Genomic DNA, 15236 nt, shown 5'->3' on the forward strand with positions numbered 1-15236 from the left:
AAATAAAAAAAGTTGGTATGTATAGAAAATTACATCAGCATATTTTAACTAGATAATTTCTAGAAGACAAAATGGCCTCTTTTAAGCGTGACCAATAAATGTTTATCTGGTTAAATGGCTCTCACAAAGTCATATGCTAAACGTATGGAGGTTGTAAGAGGGTCAATGTCCAATTAACAGAGATTATTTCAGTTGTCGTTAGCCCACTAATACAAACTATTTATCCTGCAGTAGTGATGTTTATTTTTTACTCTTGCATGCAGTCTTACCCACTGAGTATTTCTGTTCCAGAATACTCTTGAAAGCATATAAAAGTTATTTTAGAAAAGTACTTATTTTATAGAAGTTGTTTCAGTTATTAACATTCTTTATTTCTTTTGCTGAATATTATAATACTGTATAGTTTAAGTTGTAAAAGATTGGCACATTGGATTAAGTAATTCAAGTAATGTGAGTATGTGCTAGTTTACAAGTATTACATACACTTTGACTCTTGAACTGACACCATTTTACTTGCAGACAGTTACTCTGTGTAATGTTTCTTCTTCCCCCCACCTCCCATCTCTGGTCCTTTCTTCCACTCACTCTCTCTCATATCATATTTCTTCTGTTTCCTGCAGCCCAGTGCCACCTCCTAAACTTCAAGCTTAACTATATAAACAGACTGCAAGTTCTGTGCAGCAACCAGCAAAGCGACTGCCAAAGACAGTAAGTGTAACATATTTTTTACTTTGACTTGTTTGAAGAGTATATGCACTGCTAGGCTTTTTTTCTGTAAAACATTGAAATTTAGACAGATTGTTTCTACTAACTTTCTTTTTCAGTCATAATAAAAAATATACCAGATAGTAATTCTTAACTTAAAACATATTAGCCGCTTGAACTCCTTGGCAATGTCTTACTTACAGTGCAACTGAAGGTGACTCAAACTAGGAGAATTTTTAAATGGTTACTAAGCATAATAGTTTTAGATAAAGAGAAGTTGAATGAAATTTATCATCAGAGGATATCCAATCAACATTCATAAAGCTTAATTATAAAAAAAAATGGCATTCAAGTGTAATCTTATTCAATATGAGTAATTACACGGTTACACTTGCTTGCATATAACACACAAAACAATACACAAGGGTGGGCTGCCTGTTTACTATAGTTGCTTATTTTTATTACCAGTTATCTGGGGGATATGTGTCTTATATTTATTTAAACATAGACCATGCAAAGCACTATTGTAATGTCTGAATAATTAGAATTCTGTATTTACTGAAGATGGACTTGCACTTAACCTCTTCAGGATTATGACATTATGGGTGTGTGGAACAGCTTACAGCATGCAAGGATAACTATAAAATATTCAGATCACTGTCTAGAAGAAGAACAATAGTAATGATGTTTTCCTTGAGTGTGTAACTACAATAAGACACCGTTTCTGTCAGCACACGTTAAAAAAAATATTGCACTGCCTAGCCTTATCAGTTGTATTTCACTTGGGTTTACCAGTATAATCAGGGTCTTTGGGTGTTATTCTCCAGGAGAACATCCTTTATCCTACAGCCAATGGTATAGAGCTGTAGAATATAACATTCAGCATCTTACAATATCACAGTTGTAATAAGCTTATGCTTCTCACTGCATACATTTCTTTAGGATTTATACTTTACATCTTCAGTTGTTATGAGCTACTGGAAAAGAGCCTCATTTCAGCTAATTCGCTCATTAAAAACAATGCATCTGCCAATGGATAAACCAGTGAAATTATAGAAGATGTATTTGTGCTTTTAGCTATGGTGCTAAAAAAATCTAATTAGTTACTCCTGAAGTGTTGTCCCTAGATTTCACAGAATGACCCTTGATTTTCCTTTAGCTTTGCATACAGTTTACAGGAGTAGTATTGGCTGAAAATAACATTTTACCGTTCACATAGGAATCCAACATCATGTGAGGCATGCTGTATTACTAATAATTTTGAGCTATGAAACCACTGTTTCATTTTGAATCATTTGACTACATAGAAAATATTGAATACTAGAATTTGTAAAATTCTTGCTGTCTCTCAAACTCAAACAAAGCAACTCTGAAGGGCTGTGTGTTCAAGATTCTGCTTCCTGCAGTAGTAGTTGTAAAAGCTATAATATAGTTCATGCTCTAGTCTTTTATAATAATCAAGCCCTAGTGTGTGTGTGTGTGTGTGTGTGTGTGTGTGTGTGTGTGTGTGTGTATATACATTATATATATATATATATATATATATATATATATATATATATATATATATATATATATATATACATGTTGGAGTTGTATGCACTATGCAGAAGTACCACAATGACCAGACTTAATACACTTACTACAGTGGTGATGACAACAGCAAGAAGTCAGTAAGCACTTAGGTTTCACATAAACAATATTGCTGGGGACATCCTGTGGACAGTAACAGTACTGCAACCTAGTGGATTTCAAGTGGGCGATTACTAAGGAACCCGATAAATATTCTGTTAGTAGCTGTCTGGGCATACTGACCAAATGTCCTGTTCTAGGGATGTGGCAAAGCTTCACTCTGATATAAGGCACGCAAGCTAGCACTTCATTATAGTAATATTTAAATTATCTGACCTGTTGGTATAACACTGCTTCAGCCTTACAGATTTAAGCATAAGTTACATGGCAATTTGTCTAAGGTATTGCAAACCTAGATGAGAAATAATAAACATATTAAAATGGAAAAGCTGCCAAAAATAGCCGTTACTCTAGTGCTCCACTTATTTCTCTGTCAGTTTTTACTTTAAATGAAACATGACTCAAGTATTGAGTATATAATGCAAAATATTGGAAAATAACGGTGATAATCACAAGCAAAACAATATGTTATGTGCTTTTTCATGACCCAGAGACATAATATGCATAAAAGTAAGGCTGCAAAATGCTAACAATAATGTATTTAAATAGTACCATACTGTACTGATGCTTGGTGCTTCAGTACTGGCAAAGTGTGTTCATTGTCAAACTAACATATTTTCAACAGTATTTCAATGATGTGTAGGCAGGCTAAACAAGTTATGAACAGAAAATGCTTATACAGCATTTAAAGCTTATGTAATGAAAAACAAGTCAAGCCATACTTACATTCATAGGCAAATACCCGGCTAGCTGCCATTATGGGCCTTTTAAGCCCAGCCAACTTCCCCTCTGAGTGATAATCAAACTCTGTACCTTGTGTCTGTGAGGTAAACACTGTAATCATTATTCCAACCCCAATGTATTAAATATTCATAGGTAAATACTGGGCTATCAGTCTGCAGATTATTATAAGCCTAGACAATAAACAAAGTTCAGAAGTAAACCCGTTAAAAAAACGGGTCTATATTATATAAGCGAACGCTATATAATCGACCCATTAACTCAGAAAAACAAAATGTCAAACAAACAGATCAGTGATTTTTTCCCACAGAAAGCAATTGCTGAGCCATTAAAAAAAAAAAAAAAAAACAGAAAATAAAGTGGTAGTCTTTGCCCACCACACACCCCCTACATAAATATACCAACTCCAAGATCACACCACAGTGGAGGAAATGGCAAAGTCCTGAAAACGGCCCAGTGATTTTTTTCCCTAGGAAAAAAATCGCTGTTCTGTGCTTTCAGGATTTTGCCATTCTGGGTAAGTAGGTCCAATTAAGCAGCATTCGCAATTTAGTGTGTTCGCTGACTTAATAGGAACCCAAAAACAGTGATCCAGAAGAGCATGCAATACTAAAGCAATCAAAGGTCCAAAATGTCTTGAATTTACATTCTTAGATTCACTTAACAGGTTTGCTTAGACCATACTGCTGTAGTTTAAATCTGCTGTGCTTTTTTAAATACGAATGCTACAATCTGCTGACAATTTAAGGCAGCAAAAATTTCCATTACTTGCTTCATCTACCCCCCCACACACACACACACACACACACAATTAGTAAATGATTCAAAGGTATATTGTCAAACTCTTCTACTATATATAATGGTGATAGATGTCTCCCATTTTGTGTTGATGAAATCCAATGAATTTCTCATTTGTTGAGCAATGAAGTTTGTTTACTGAAGATAGTTTCTACATGGCCATTTGACACATAATGAATGTTGTTACTTTAAAATGCAAGATACACTAAAACTTCAAGATATTAACATCATTTGGCAGTGCTTTACTAGAAAAAGTTTAGTCAATGTGTATAGCTTAAATGTGCATTGATTTTTTTAGGCACACCATTTTACAGACAGTTCTTTCTGGTGGAAGACCTTTGGAATACTACCGAGGCACTTATGCTGTTTACACTTTCCATTCCTGAGGAAATACAGTGACTTGCTCCAGGAATTTAAAAATGAGCAAAGTAAAGGGCAGAATCCTTTTCTTCCAATTACTTGGGTTCTTGCTTGGGTGTGCTGAAGGTTAGTATCTGCTATACTGTGGAATATTTAAATGCATCAATAGATTTTTTGCTATCTGATTCTCATTAAACTCCCAAGAATCTGTTACTTCACTTGTAGCATAAAATAATAAATCTTCTGCAGCTGTCATGACTACAATGCTTTTCATATTTATCCCATGATATTACACTCACGCTTATTGTTTCTTTGTTTACTTGGTATGTTTCCTCCTACATGGGTTCATTTTGTAATAGCAGCAACGGTCTTCAGGAACAGGCTGTGTATAAGAAATACTGCACATAAAGGTGCTGGCATTAGGTTGTAGACAGATAAGAAAATTAAACATGTCTTCTGATATTTTGCCTGTCTCTCGTATATTATTTCATATTTTTTCTGTTCAAGTAATTCTTGTGGGCAGACCCTGTCCAGGAATATCCCAATTAACTTAATAACCTCAGTCTGAAATATTTCATCATCAGAGGTAATTGTAGAGCCTCTAACAAACTGACTTTTAACAATACCCTTTTTCTAATGCACGGGGTGACATCTGATATAATATAGACATTAATTACTATAATTTGGTTTTCTATATATACTTGAAGCCAACCCATCTATCATATCCTTGTCCAGTTGCACATCCAACAAGTTGATAGCATCATAATTAGTACAGCATGTGAAACTTAAAAATTCTGTATATACACACACACACACACACACACACACACACACATGTAGGTTCTGTTGGTTTAGTCGACAGGAAGTTTGGTCGACATCTGGTTAATCAATCCCATTTGGACAGCTACACAGATGATCAACAGGAGTGCGTGATTGATAATCCCTGGGTAGGGGAATATTCCTTTTCCTGGGATTGTGTGATCTCTGAGTTAGTATATATAATTAGTAGGGGGAATGGGGGAAAGTTGTTTATGTTTTTTTAAGTAACGTTTGAATGCTCTGTGAAGCAACCCTGAGCCATGCATACTAGGAAGTCAATGTTTCCATTTCTGATGTAGAGGGGTTTACCTTCAGGATGTTGACTTTCATGTTAGTTGACCAACTGAAGGTAAATCATATACATATATATATATATATATATATATATATATATATATATACACACACACACACACACACACACACACACACACACACACACACACACACACACACACACACACACACACACACATACACATAGATAGATAGATATAGCTATATACAAGCATATGCATTAACTCGGAATATTGAGCTAAAAGCATGATAAACCATTAAGAATAATGAAATACATAGTTGAACCAAGGAATGCTGGAAAGCACCTGCACATATAGTCAGACCATGTAATGCAAGCAATGAAACACAATGAAGCCAGACAGGTGAGCCCATTCTGACCATCACATAGTCATGTTGACAACATATCAGCATATCGTAATAAAGGATAGATTTTAGTACAGGACTCATAATTGTGCATACATGGCAAAGCTGTTTTATTTTGGGGGCCACAAGCACATCTGTTACTGTGTTGTTGTTTAGTTTAACTGTGGTCACTTATTTTGGCATTGCTGTTGGTTTATGGGATATGGGGCTGCATGCAACTGCCTTGCTCTCAGTAAACTTCCAGTTTAGGGTTACAGTGTCAGTCCTGCAAGTTGACTGGTGTGGAGATTTTGCTTGGTACAGTCGTTTAGTCTTGTCTCAGTATGTTTGTTAAAGGAAACCAGGTTTTTCCCTCAATGCAAAGCTTTAATTCTCATAATTTCTTATTGTGCTTTAAGAGCTAGTTCTAAAACTGTTATTTATAATGGTGCTAATAGGATAACTTGTGTAGCCGTTAGTATGAATTTGCAATCTTTTGGCAATTTAGATCATGTTCATAGTTTGTATATTTCTTTAAACTGAAGAATGAAAAATGTATCTTTAATCTTGCCCATTGTACTCTTACAACAGAGTTCTTTAACCGCTTATAGTAAATTCTAAAGATCTCTGTAAATTTTCTATGGACAATGCCTTTAGTTTGCACGTTTTTGTTCATAGGTTTACAGGTTCATAAGTACTCACCAGGATATTGATCTGTGTTAAAAAGACTAGCCTTACATTCCCATGTTAGTTTTTAACCCTTACATTTTGCAAGGAAATGTTAGGACATTTGCTATTGCTGCTATCCACAAGTGACATGGGTGTTAAACCAGGGCTGAATTTGCAGTTTGCCATCCATACATCCAATTTGTCTTTGAATTGAGTAAGAGAAGTACTTTACTTGGTGTGGAGTGAAAGATCATTCCACAGTATTCTCTGTGATATATACCTGTTCTTCCAGCATGTTCTCATTATGTTGCAGAAGTGACTGACATCTCCTGAGTGAGTTCATGCTATTATTGGACTTGTGAATGTGTAACTGGTCTGACAGGACAGGGTCTGTTGAAGCTCTATGTGAAGCAAAGGTCACTTCTTAGTAGCCTGTATGAAACCGAGTAGAAGGACAAGGCTTTGAGATGGTCTGTATAGCTTTTGTGATTTGGGTGCTTGATTGTTTTTAATGAAACGCATTGTGGTCACTCCAGTTGTTTCAAGTGTTTTGAGAGGTACATACCAAATGGGGCATTATATTTAATGGTCAGCCTAATGAGAGCAGACTACACTGGAATGTTTACATCCCTGAATCTGGATGCCACACCTTTAGATACAAGTTGGGCAATAAAAGACTTCCTTACAATAGTGGATGCATGATGATCAAAGGACAGTTCATTACTGACACAGGATTCCAGATCCCTGACTACAAGATCAACGTTCAGTGGTATGTTGCATTTAGTTTTAGTCCATGGTTTTGATATCAGCCATTAGTTTTGGAAAGGCCCTCTTGGAGGATCTTGGTGTCCTCTGGGAAGTTTATAATGGAACCAAGTTTACAGTCCTCTGCAAATTCAGTCAGCCATTAACCCTCAACATTTCCTTTGACCTCCCAGAAGTAAATGCCAAAGAGGAGTGGCCCAAGGACTGAACACTGGGATACACCACTAGTGACAGATCTGTTGAAGGAGGTACAGCCAGCCATCCTCAATTTCATGGTTTTTGTTTTGTAAGGCATTTTGCTATCCAATGAGTTACATATGGATATACATTTAGCTGTGAGAGTTTATCAACAATGCCTGACTGCTGGATGGTGTTGAATGCCTTTGTGAGGTCTAGGTGTGTGCTGTGTATTCATTTACCATCATCAATTGTTCAGTAATCTTTCCAAAAAGGTTTACCAGGTTAACCAGTCAAGATCTGCTCTTGATGAATCCAAGTTGACTTGGGTTGAGATTTCATAGGTTACATATGCCCATATTTACTAATTGTATAATGATCCTTATTGTTGCATTACAGATGAGGCTTGTCAGGCTTGTGGATCTATGATTTCCTGGTCCATCGACGCCCCACCTTTGTGTAAGGTTTGTGGACTGCTCCTGTCCATTCATCTGACATGAAGCCTCTTTGGAGGCTGATATTGAATAACCTCTGCAGGGATTCTTACAAGTCATCAGAATAATCAGTGGGCAGCTTAATAGGTCATCCAGTCTCTTAGAAGTAGAGTTCTTGGCCTTGGTTAGTGTGTTGAAGACTTACTCTTGGGAGATTGGAGGGAGTATAGATACAGGTAAGTGATTCGGGAATATAGGAGGGGAGAGGGGGTGAGGTTTAAGCTAAATTTGCCTGCTAGTATATTGGCTATGCCCACTGTGAATGAGTAAGTGATATAATTTATTATTAGCTCTGTGCAGTGATGGGCATTGTTTCTGAGATTTCTAACCTAGTTAAATAAGGCTTTATGGTTATTAGCCTGGGTGGCTGTTTTTATCTCATACCTGGCTTTGGTCAATCTGATCGGGGTGCAGAGTTCCTTGTTAAGTTTAGCAGGAGTGGTATTGGTATCTTTAAAGTAAATTTTATATTTGTGTGTATTTTTTTCTTTTATTACTGAGCCTACTTATCTTACAGTTCCATCATAGGGGTTTTATTTTTAAATTTGGTGTTCTATTTACTCCTTGGGGAGACAAATGCATCTATCTGTGTGGCTGTTTACATGTGCTTAGCATTTGTCAGTAAAGGATTTTGTTAAGCAGTGGGGTCATCACAATGGAATGTGTTTTTGAATTTAGCCAGGCCATCGTTCATTTTTTGAAGATTAGCTTTAGCATAATCTCTGAATACCAAGGTTTTGGCAGATGCTTCTAGCTTCGGCCCTAAGATAAAGGTTACTGATTTGTGGTCCAGTTTGCCTAAGAGGAAGTTACAGTTGTTGGGTAGCAAAGCTGCTCCATATTGTTAAGGACCAAGTACAGGATTGTATGGCCCCTAGTTGGGGTACAGACTAACTGATCTAGCGAGCTTGTACTGATGAAGTCCAGAAATTTCTGGGCCTACATGTTTGAGGATGTATAAGAGCAGTAATTGAAGTATCCTACAAGAATGGTGTTGAGTTTGATGCATAGGGACTTCATACTGATTAGGTAAGAGGTATCGGTTGATGGGGGACATGGGGGGGCATCCTGCAGTTAGCTATGAAATGATGCCGGATTTTGTTAATAGTAAGTTGGACATGGATGAGTTGCAGGTCATTGTCTTGTCAAATGAGTTTAGAGGTGATTTTTTTTTTAAATATGGATATTTATTTATTTAACATTTGTTGACCGGGAAAATCCGACTAGAACAGAGCCTATTTTCAGTGGATGCCCGGAGAGAAATGCTTCACACACATGTCTTTCGAATGTGGGAGGAAACCGGAGTACCCAGAGGAAACCCACACAAATATGGGGAGGACATGCAAACTACACACGGAAGACACCCCAGCTGAGAATCTTACCAGAGAACCTCTTGCTGTGAACCCACACAAATATGGGGAGGACATGCAAACTACACACGGAAGACACCCCAGCTGAGAATCATATCAGAGAACCTCTTGCTGTGAGGCGACAACGTTAACTGCTGCACCACTGCGCCACCTGTAGTGCCTTTAGTGTTTTTCCCTAATGCAGTGGGCATTAATGTGTGATAGGCATTTAAACCCTGTGATGGAGTGTTCTCATTATTCCAAGATAAAGAGTGCTTGTAGAAAGAGGAGTTTTTTTTATGGCTCCTATCATTGCATAAATACCTTTATGTTATCCAGATTCTCGTTTGTTATGTTGGAAGCTTTGGAGTTTAACACAAACTCCCTGGACTAGTTTGTCAATACACCAACCACGGGTGCAACTATGCTGGATCTGGTCCTCACTAATATATGGAAGAGTGCTGCACACCCCCTAGTGTAATGTCTACTCTGGTCAGGTTAGACTTCAAAATGGTCTCCTGTGAAGTAAAAATAAAACTTGGAACCCCAGATAACCCTGGAATATTCAGGAACTACTCTAAGGCTAACTTTCTACTATTAAGTGATAACATGGCAACATTTCAAGCCCCCATAAACCTTGAGAACACTGCTGTGTACACAGAACTGTTCAGAGAAATCGTGTACAAGCATATTAATAGCTGCACAGAGACAGCTGTACCCACCAGGAAGAAGTACAGAACTAACTCAAAAAACAAGCCATCCTGGTGGAATCACAATACCAGTAGGCTGTATAACAGAAGGAAGAAAATCACGGCAAAAATTAGGAGATGCAGCACACAGCAGGATAAAAACACTCTCATCAAACTAAACAAACAACTCCGAAGACAAATAAAGTCTACCAAAGCCAAATCTGAGGTAAATTTGTCCTCCCAGGCCAAGAACAACCACAAGACATTATTTAGCTATGTTCGCATCCTCAAACTCAGTACACAATTGTGTGCAGGGCTCATTGTAAATGGAACCACCTATTCTGAGTCAGAAGTTATAGCAAACCTACTGGCTGACAAATTCAGCTCCAACTTTATCCCTCTCTCCTCATCATCAAACTTACTTCAGGAAATGCCATCAAATATAACTCCCCCCTGCTATCACAAAGGAACAGGTCCCTAATGCTTTCCCTAAAGCAAAGAACACTGCATCAATGAGCTCAGACAATATGCCAGGATGCCTTCTAAACCTATCAGGCCCTCTGGAATTGCTATTTAACTGTAGGGTCCAACCAGGTTTTCTGCATTATGAATGGAGAAGAGCAACAGTCACCCCCCTGCACTAAGGCAGAACATCTACAGACCTTAGAAACTACAGACCCATAAGTCTCATATGCAAAGCCATGGAAAGAATTATATCATGGAAATGATCAATAATGACATAGGAAACCTCCAGACACTGGACCCAACCCAATTTGGTTTCATCAAGGGCAGGTCATGCATACTCAACCTGGTGGACTTCTTTGAAAAGGGCACCAAAGCAAGGGATGAGAGCAAAATAGTTCATACTGCCTACCTTGACCTGTGCAAGACATTTGACACAATCCCCCACTCGGGCATTGTTGACAAACTTAAGAGGTTATGTACAAACCCTTATGTCACCTTGTGGATAGTCAGATGGACCCAGAAAGTTAAAATTGGGGAGTCCACATCTAGAAAGAGGCCAGGCACAAGTGGAGTCCCTCAGGGATTCATCCTGGGACCACTCCCATTTGGCATTTATTTCTCTGAAGTCAAGACTAACATCAATGCCATCTGGTTGACTAAATTTGCAGATGATTGCAAATTAGGAGCTGTCACTTAAATTGCTCACTGACACAAATGTTCTTTAGGAAGGGTTGACACAGACAAACAGTGGTGCCAGAACTATGGATTAAAACTAAATGCAAAAAAATACATAATAGAATCCTTTGGGAAATCATCCACCCCTGGAAACTATCATATTAACAACACACTCCTAAAATCTGACCCAGTAGTCAGGGACTTGGGGATGCACACATAAACACTAATCTAGCTTTTGACCATCATATGTTTACAGTAATGAGGAAATCAATTTATATTGTGCAACTTATAAAGAAAGGTATGGCATACAGGTCCAAATAATTAATTGTTCCACTGTATTCAGAATTCATCCGACCTATCACTGAGTACAATGGCCCATTTGGTATGTACCTTACTAGGCATATTCAACAACTGGGACATCCACAGAGCTTCCTCAATAAAAGAATACAGGGTGTACCATGTCCTATGCAGACTGCCTCAAGGCCCTATTCCTGTATTCTGTCTCCTACAGACTGTTGAGGGGTAGATCTATGCCTGGCATAAAGGGCATTGTCAGACTCCACACTGATGGGTCTCCTGTATATCCGCAAAGCAAAGAGCACAATCATTACCCATTCTAAAGGCTTAAACCTTTCTTGTGATGTAAATAAGACCTGCCAGAGAGACACGTATGTATCCTAGATACTATCCCTTCTCTGGAACAGGCTCCTCATCCATGTAAGGCAGAGTTCCTCCCTGACCCAATTCAAGTGTAACCTAGAAAATTGGATGGGGAACAGGAAATTCATCCCTGGTTTGGTACCCATGTCTCTCATGGACACACACACAGCCTGTAAATGGTTTATCTCCCAGGCCCTAGCTTGTAAATGTTTCATCTCCCAATCCCCTGCTTACACTTATCAAGGGTATCAGAGCTTGTCAGAGATTCAGGATGCATGGCTAGGCTTAAAAAGGTCCTTGTGGTCGTTAGCCTCGTGCACACCTGTGAATCTGTGGAATACTGACATTGCATGAAAAGACACTATGGGGGAGAACAAGTTTTAGCCAATATATAAAAGCCTTTGGGGAGAAGCTGTAGACCATCCCAGCTCTAAAATGTATGCATTCCACAGCTAATTTTGAATGTCTGCTATTTTTTTATTGTTTTTCACTGGTCCCATGGTACCTAGCTGTGAAATCCACTGGGAGTCTCCGGGTCTACTTCATTTCACTAAAAGCTCATTTGACTGAAACTCATTTAGTTGAAAGTTGTATATGGCCTTTTCCCCAATGTAGGGCAATCCTGGAGTTAGTATATAAAGTAAGGGGGGTATGGGGGACATGCGACCCCCCCCACATAGTTTAGTTATATATTGTGTTCTGGAAAGAGTTATTCATTGGACTTGTAAGTATCCATATCTATGGTTTTAAACATTTAAAATAGGTGGGGGGCTATGCCCCGCACACCCCTTTACTTTATATACTAACTCTAGGAGTGAACTACAGTGGGGAAAAGGCCATATATAACTTTCAGCTAAATGAGTTTCAGTGACATGAGCTTTCAGTGAATTGTGCACAAGCAACTGAGTTTCAGTGAAATGAGCTTTCAGTGAAATGAAGTTCACTGCGATAGACCACTGATCTAACCAGACCTTTTTCAGGGCCAGCCTTGGATAGGGTTGCTACCCCTCCGTTTTTTTTCCGGACTATCTGGAAATCAAACTGATTCTCCAGTAGTCCGGAAAACACTGTACAAACTCCGGTATTCTGTTTCAAAAAGGAAACAGACTATCTGAGTTTGTAAACTGGCTGATTTACTATGCTTTTTTTACAGAAAAGCATAGTAAATCAGCCGAAAGCAGGCAGTAGGAATGAAAAAAGAGGGTGTTCCCTGCCAAGTGATATCATTGCGATGTCACATAATGGGTGGGATATGGGTGGGAGAGGGGTGGGTGGGGTTACTGGTGAAGCGAGGGGTGTGGCTTTACTCCGGTTTTCACCACGAAGGAAGGTGGCAACCCTGGCCTTGGAGAAAAACATATAATTAAACAAAGTGAGAACAAACAAATACAATATACAGAAGTAATGACGAAAGACTGGATCATGCAATGTTGTGACTTATTGTAAAAGAGGGAATACAGAGAGAAGATCCTGAAAACTGTACTTACAAATGCTGCATAATTTGCATTAGCAAAAGCATTAGTAGGAGAGAGCAGGGAAGTAGAAAGCAAGGAAATAAAAGAGCAAGAATAGAGTAAAAGAGTTAATAATGAATGTAAGGTAGATATTTGTTTTAAAGGACTGGAGGGAGGGGATGAAAGTAGAGAGTTAAATGAGTAAACAGGAGGTTGTGAAATAGGAATGGATGTGTAAGGGAAGGTGAGAAAAGCTAGGTGTCACTTGAAACTGAAAATTAAAGGTTGCGACAAGGTGAATAGGTAAATGAGTTAATGTGAGCCTATGTGAGCGAGAGAGGGTGAATATGTAAATGAGTTAATGTGAGCCTATGTGAGTGAGAGAGGGTGAATATGTAAATGAGTTAATGTGAGCCTACGTTACACCATTGTTGAAGAAACATTTGGACCTACTTGAAAGGGTATGTTTTAATGTAAGGGAAAAGGCAGTGGAGGAAATAATCGATTTTATAGTGTGAGGAGGTGTTTGTGTTTTTTACATTTTAACATAAATAACTCAGGAACTCTATCATTTAGTTATGCTACTGCTAAATTTTTTTCTCATTTGGATTTAAAAAACTGTTTTCTTATTGTTTGTTTCATATAACAATTTTATTATGAGAGTTTTCGTAATGTCAAAACATTGGAACTGTACTAGCATCATTCTATGCAGTTGCAAAATGCACAAATACCATATTTCTGCAGTGATGTTCTCATTGCCCAAGAAAACAGATGAAGGATCATCCCATGTACCCAGTTAACACATTTAAGCTAAATACATGGTGCTGCGGTAGCATTGTCGCCTCACAGTTAGACGTTGCCCGTTCGATTCTCAGTTAGAGCGTCTTCTGTGTGGCGACATGCGTGAATGGGCGTTCCTTCGTTGAAGGTTGTGCATTAGGCCTGGTAAGCCAGCACGTAAAACTCTACTGCCAATCATTAGCGGACCAGAGTTCCGCTGTGGCGACCCCTAACCAGGAAAAGCCAAAAGACACAAACAAACATAAATAAATAAAATGTGAAATTTGTATGGAGACATCCAGCCAAATTTGGTTATGGGCAGAAAAAGACATCATAGTAGATATGAACGAACACTGGAAGTTAATAACGTAGATTTAAGAACAAGGCAAAAAGCAGGAACTTGCTCTTTCCTTGAATAAGTTCCTGCCACATGGTTGAAACATGGAAATAGCAGATATTCAGACTAAATGAATAGAACATACAAATGAAATCAGTGATATTCACGTAATTTTGCAAATTATACAGTTGCTATTATTTTGAAAAAAACATCTGTAACAGTGTAAAAGCTAAAGACTGTGTCAATATTTTAATAATTCAGCACTGCTGAGTTCAGATGCATTGAATCTTTATATTGTATAATGCTTGAAAGTAGCTTAAAACTGCTGAAGAAATTGTAGCTGCTTTCCAAAGACTGGCTAGAAAAAGGTGATCATAAGCCTTCCACTGGATGTAATTACTACATGTGAAGCCACACTCATCAGATAGCTTTTATAATATGTAAAAGACTTGCTTTCAATATGAATCAAGCAGTAAATTTGTTCCAACAAACTATGCAATAGAAACTTTAGGGGAAGCATGTTATCATGAGTTTTGAAAGATCACAGTCTGATCATGTAACCATTTAAACTAAGTATTTAAGGAAATAGTTAAGGGACTGAATTGAAAGTGGGAAGACAGTGATTAAAGATAAATGTGCATTTAGAAACAACAGAAATGTTGAAATATAGGAGGAAATTATTAATAATGCTCCAACTCTATATGACTCATGAAGCAGTAGGAAGCCATTTAGTCAGGGCTAATTACTATTCAAAAATCATAATGATAGTGCCAATGAAACACCTGACAAAAAAGCAATTCCCTAAGTATGTTTTGGGCTCAGCTGCACAGTCAGGCTTTGAACAAATGAAAAAAGTGTCTAACATCAAAGGACATATTCACATATTTTTGTCCTGAGAAAAAATTCTCATTTAGTAGGTGCAATAAAAATAAAAAAAAGTACATTGGTCACCAGAAGCCACTTGTATA

General features: G+C 37.9%; 1 protein-coding gene across 1 annotated transcript in view; it reads left to right on the forward strand.

The window, feature by feature from the left end:
• Nucleotides 1–612: 612 nt before the first annotated feature.
• Nucleotides 613–15236, forward strand: part of LOC122806986 (cartilage intermediate layer protein) — a 200119-nt gene continuing 185495 nt past the window's right edge. Inside the window, exons 1-2 of the mRNA XM_044077852.1 lie at nt 613–708; nt 4235–4422. Of these exons, the coding sequence (XP_043933787.1) occupies nt 4356–4422 (67 nt within the window). The 5' untranslated portion in view covers nt 613–708; nt 4235–4355. The remainder of the gene's footprint in view (nt 709–4234; nt 4423–15236) is intronic.

This window comes from Protopterus annectens, chromosome 7.part0 (genome assembly GCF_019279795.1).
Source record: "Protopterus annectens isolate FY-2018-M chromosome 7.part0, PAN1.0, whole genome shotgun sequence".
Classification (NCBI taxonomy): Eukaryota; Metazoa; Chordata; order Ceratodontiformes; family Protopteridae; genus Protopterus; species Protopterus annectens.